The following is a 4,955-nucleotide window of genomic DNA, read 5'->3' as shown; positions in this document are numbered from 1 at the left end:
ATCTTCATTGAATTGTAAAGTATGTATTTTGGAAGTACTAATTTTAGAGGGAGAACACCTTGTGAGGAAAGGGGAAATGGATTAATATATGATGTTTAGTATATAGATTATATGATGTATATGACTAGTATATGATGAATTAGTATATGATAGTCTTTGTTTTCCTTGGCTGGTATTTCTTCTTTGGTCTTTTTAAATGTAGCTCCAGTTTATTATTGATAGTGTTATGAGTATCTCTGTAGTATTTTGAGTGCTAATCTTACTGATAACTTATTTTCTCTTTAAAAGTTCCTCAGCTCTTTTTTTTTTTTTGGATCTGTCTCTCTCTTTTTGTTTTTTAACATCTTTGTTGGAATGTAATTGCTTTACAATGGTGTGTTAGTTTCTGCTGTGTAACAAAGTGAATCAGCTATACATATACATATATACCCATATCTCTTCCCTCTTGCGTCTCCCTCCCTCCCACCCTCCCTATCCCACCCCTCTAGGTGGTCACAAAGCACCGAGCTGATCTCCCTGTGCTGTGTGGCTGCTTCCCACTAGCTATCGGTTTTACATTTGGTAGTGTATATATGTCCATGCCACTCTCTCACTTTGTCCCAGCTTACCCTTCCCCCTCCCCGTGTCCTCAAGTCCATTCTCTAGTAGGTCTGTGTCTTTATTCCCATCCTGCCCCTAGGTTCTTCATGACCAATTTTTTTTTTTAGATTCCGTATATATGTGTTAGCATACGGTATTTGTTTTCTCTTTCTGACTTCACTCTGTATGACAGACTCTAGGTCCATGCACCTCACTACAAATAACTCAATTTCATTTCTTTTTATGGCTGAGTAATATTCCATTGTATATATGTGCCACGTCTTCTTTATCCATTCATCTGTCGATGGACACAGGTTGCTTCCTCAGCTCTTAAGTGTAACTTTATAATATTTGGGAATCCAATATTTTTACTGAGAAAAAAAGTTATATTTTAAAATAATTATTGATAGGAAATCAGATTGAATGAATAAAGTGAAGTTATACTTTATAAACTTGTGAAAATATGTGTAAAATGTTTGGACAAGTACATGGTATACTCAATAAATATTTAATCAGCTTTTGTCATTATTATTATTATTAATTGCTATAAAATGCCACTTTTAGTAAAAAACAAATACTTATATGTAATTTCAGTTATATCTAGGGTGGATATCTGGCTAAAATATTACATTCCAACTTTTAGAAACTTTGAGCTATAAAAATCAGAATGCATTATTTGTAGAGAAAATATTGTTAGCTAAGATAAAAACATTAAACAAACCTTAAAGTGTATGCACACAATCTGTCGATGGTTTGCCAAAACCTATAGGACAACTTTATTTTTTGCCTAAAATTTGAATAGTATATAATTTATAGAAAATATGTATAAGTGAAGAGTAGAAAAATCAGCCAGACTGTTTCATTCAATAATAATCACTGTTAGCAATTTCATATACATATAATACAAAAATGTACACTATCAAATGGGATATGCAGCTATTTCTAAGCATATTAGTATTAGCTTTCCCACTAAATGATATATCTTGAACATCTTTTGTTATTCTTTAATAGCATTATATTAAAAGGCTGCAACTCATATGTGTATATTATTATTTATTTAACTATCTTTTTGAATTTGTCATTTAGATTACTTACAACTTTTTCCCCACATACATAGTGCTGTAACAAAACTTGATTTCTGTAGCATTAATTCCTAGAGGAATTAATATGTATGAAATATACTGTGTGTGCTGCTAAATTTTGCCCCAGACATCTTGTGTCACTTTCTACAGCCCTTAACATTGTAGGACATTTCATTTTAAAATACCCTGACTGACACTGGGTAGTAATTTTCCTTTCTTCTCCTCTTCCTTTCCATCATATATTCTTCTCTTTCTCCTTTTTTCCCTGCTTCTTCCCTTCCTTCCTTTTCCTCCCCTCCCTCTTTCTCTTTCCCCACTCCTCCTTTTCTACCTTCTTTATTTGTTCTTCCATTTCACCAATTCAATCATGAGAAAAAGAAAAAGGCCAGATACTGTTTTCAGTTTCACTTAAATCATCAGAGATTTTGAACAGTTCTCACATTCATTTTCTATCTACACTTCTTCTTTTGTGAATTGTTTGATCAATTATTGACACATTCATTTTTTTTTTAATAGTGAAAACTTTTATATTTAGAATTAGTCAGCTGGACTCAGTTTAGATGATCCCAAGTTTGTTGGCAACATCCAAAGCATCATAGTCAGGAGCCAGTCGAACGTATGCCTTCTTCTCTCCATCAGGCCCCTTAAGTTCTAGAGGCAGGGCAGCTGATGTTTCCTCAGAAGTCCATACTCCATACAAGGGGCTGATCAGGGTGTTGACCTTAGCCACGTCAATGTCATAGACCTTCTTCACAGCCTGTTTAATCTGGTGCTTGTTGGCCTTGACATCCACAATGAACACCAGTGTGTTGTTGTCTTCTGTTTTCTTCATGGGTGACTCGGTGGTGAGGGGGAACTTGATGATGGCATAGTGGTCAAGCTTGTTTCTCCTAGGGGCGCTCTTCCGAGGATATTTGGGCTGCCTCCTGAGCCGCAGTGTTTTGGGCCGTCGGAAGGTGGGTGACGTCCGGATCTTCTTTTCTTTGTGGCTGTGTATGCCATTCAACACTGCTTTATTGGCCTTCAAAGCCTTTGCTTTGGCTTCGGCTTTGGGAGGGGGCAGGGACTTCCTTTTTCGCTTTCGGCTCCATCTTCGTGAAAAGGCCACATTCATTTTTATAAAGCTCTTTAAAGATGTTAACCCTTTGCCTGACAAGAATTTAACATTTTTACAGAGGCATTTCTAGTAATTTTTACTTTATAATGTCTACTTACCCATTAAAAGATTTTGGAGGTATTCATCCGTATTTCCTTTTTGTATTTTTTTTTGTTACTTTCATTTATCTATATTTTCTCCAATGATTTGAAATGCTACCCTTCCTCATATTCTTAATTCTTACATTATCAGGATATGTTTTCAGGCTCTCTTACTCTCACTTTCTCTCTCTCTCTTTCTCTTTTTGGTTTATCTGCCTGCCTTTGCCTGTACTTGTAGCATACTTTTAAAATTATAATGTCTTTATATATGTTTTAATACTTTCAGAGTTAGTTACTCATTATTACTCCATTTTCTTAGTTATTTATACTCCTTTATAAAATACATAGTTTTAAAATTATAAGGCAATGTCAAGAATACAAAGGTCAAAAATTTAGATTAGTTCAAATTGCAATGGAACCAAAATTATAATATTCTATAGATAAGTAAAAACATGGATTCAAAGGTCTTTTACATTTTCAAAGGCTTAAACTGTTCACTATTTTGCATATTCAAAAGTATACCAGAATCTCATGTATGTTCTGAGCATGCATGTGCATTATGAAAACGAAAGCAGAAAATTTATACTGGACACTGAAATTTGTCTATTACTAGAATATAGATTAACATGCCAAGGATGATTTCTTACTGAGTTTTAGGTGGGCTTTAATGGTAATTTATGATGCAATTACTAGAGCAGAAAAAATAAATGAATCGTTATATTCAGTATATGCCACAAAATATTGTCAGCTATAATGCAACCATTTAAATAAATGGGGCTAAAGTAAAGTTAGCAGCCAAACCTTTGGTGACTTAAATCTTTTATTGGTCAAACTTTCCGAAAATGCATTTCTCCTTAGCATAGTTTCTGTCACCAGAAGGAAAGCTCTATGTTAAACACATAGGACTAAGCTCTTTAGAAATTAAAAAAAAAAATCCTCATAATAGCAAACATATTTTCCCTCTAATATTCACCATATTAAAATCAAAGGAATTCCTACTAGAGCTGTTTATTTTAGTATTTTTCAATATTTAAAATAATCATACTATTTAAATAAATGACTAAAAATCTTTCAAGACTGAAGTTTTAAGGTAAATATTACGGCTACCACAGAAGTACAAGTTTTATTTTTTTTGAATTTCAAAATGCTAGAAGTAATTTTCCTTGCACTATATTCTAGTTTGATGAATATCAATGATTACTGATGATACTTTAAGTGTAATAAATTGATAATTTTGTATAGATCATACTATTTTTGTTCAGTGTGAGAAAATTACAATCGCAATGCTATTGTAATGCTATGTTATCTATAACATAGCAAGAGAAAACAAGAAAGAACAGTGACAGGAAGAGGAAGAAAAAAGAAAATAATGAAAAAAAAGGGATGAATGTTTGTTTCAAAAGACAAGAAAATAAGTGAAAATAAATCTATAACAAAAATACTATGCCATATTACGTACATTCACTCAGGTTCCTAGTGTTGACTGATTTCACATTTCTCCCTGCACAAAAAATACAGATCTTTTATTCCATATGAGTTATATGAGTTAGAAAAAGATGCTGAGAGTTGCAGTTTCTGGTTTTCATTCTGGCACTGTTCATTTACTATTTGTTTACTATCAGTTGAATTGGTTTGAAGGAGCTAGATTAATGTCCCTATAAACATAGCCCTATGCCATTATGTAGTTATATTAGTTTAGTTTAGTTTTGTTTTCTTGAAATAAGCTGTTGGATGGAAGACTTAAATATATGTTACGTATAAAAAAACTGTGACCCAATGTGGGAATCTCACTGTTTTCTAGCCTAAGAGTTCATTAGACAAAATGGAATGTATATTTTCTTTTTCTTGATGTTTACTTTCAAATGTAACCAGACACTCTATAGCAGGCAAAGTGACCCTTCCTTAGCCCTCCAGAAGACAATTCACCATATGTCTGCGTTGATGTATTTTGTCTTTTACTAGATCCTTTTTCCTTACCTCAGCGTTTCCTTTATTCTCTTACTCTATTTCAGTCTTGTAAATCCTCAAACCTGTTGTAGTTGTTTTTTTTTTATTTTGAGAAAGTAATATTTACTTATTAAATTATAGCCTTCCCAG

At 33.0% G+C, this 4,955-nt stretch overlaps 1 protein-coding gene across 1 annotated transcript; it reads right to left on the bottom strand.

Annotated features, from left to right (window-relative positions):
* Window positions 1–2,173: 2,173 nt before the first annotated feature.
* On the bottom strand, window positions 2,174–2,752 carry LOC132522902 (large ribosomal subunit protein uL23-like). Its single transcript, XM_060153476.1, is given in 3 exon segments — window positions 2,174–2,303; window positions 2,367–2,718; window positions 2,720–2,752. Coding segments are annotated over 3 exon segments (471 nt in total). The 3' UTR covers window positions 2,174–2,217.
* Window positions 2,753–4,955: the final 2,203 nt, after the last annotated feature.

This window comes from Lagenorhynchus albirostris, chromosome 7, assembly GCF_949774975.1.
Source record: "Lagenorhynchus albirostris chromosome 7, mLagAlb1.1, whole genome shotgun sequence".
In the NCBI taxonomy this organism is placed as follows: domain Eukaryota; kingdom Metazoa; phylum Chordata; class Mammalia; order Artiodactyla; family Delphinidae; genus Lagenorhynchus; species Lagenorhynchus albirostris.
The sequence above is the reverse complement of the archived record's forward strand: the minus strand, read 5'-3'. Positions and strand labels throughout refer to the sequence as shown.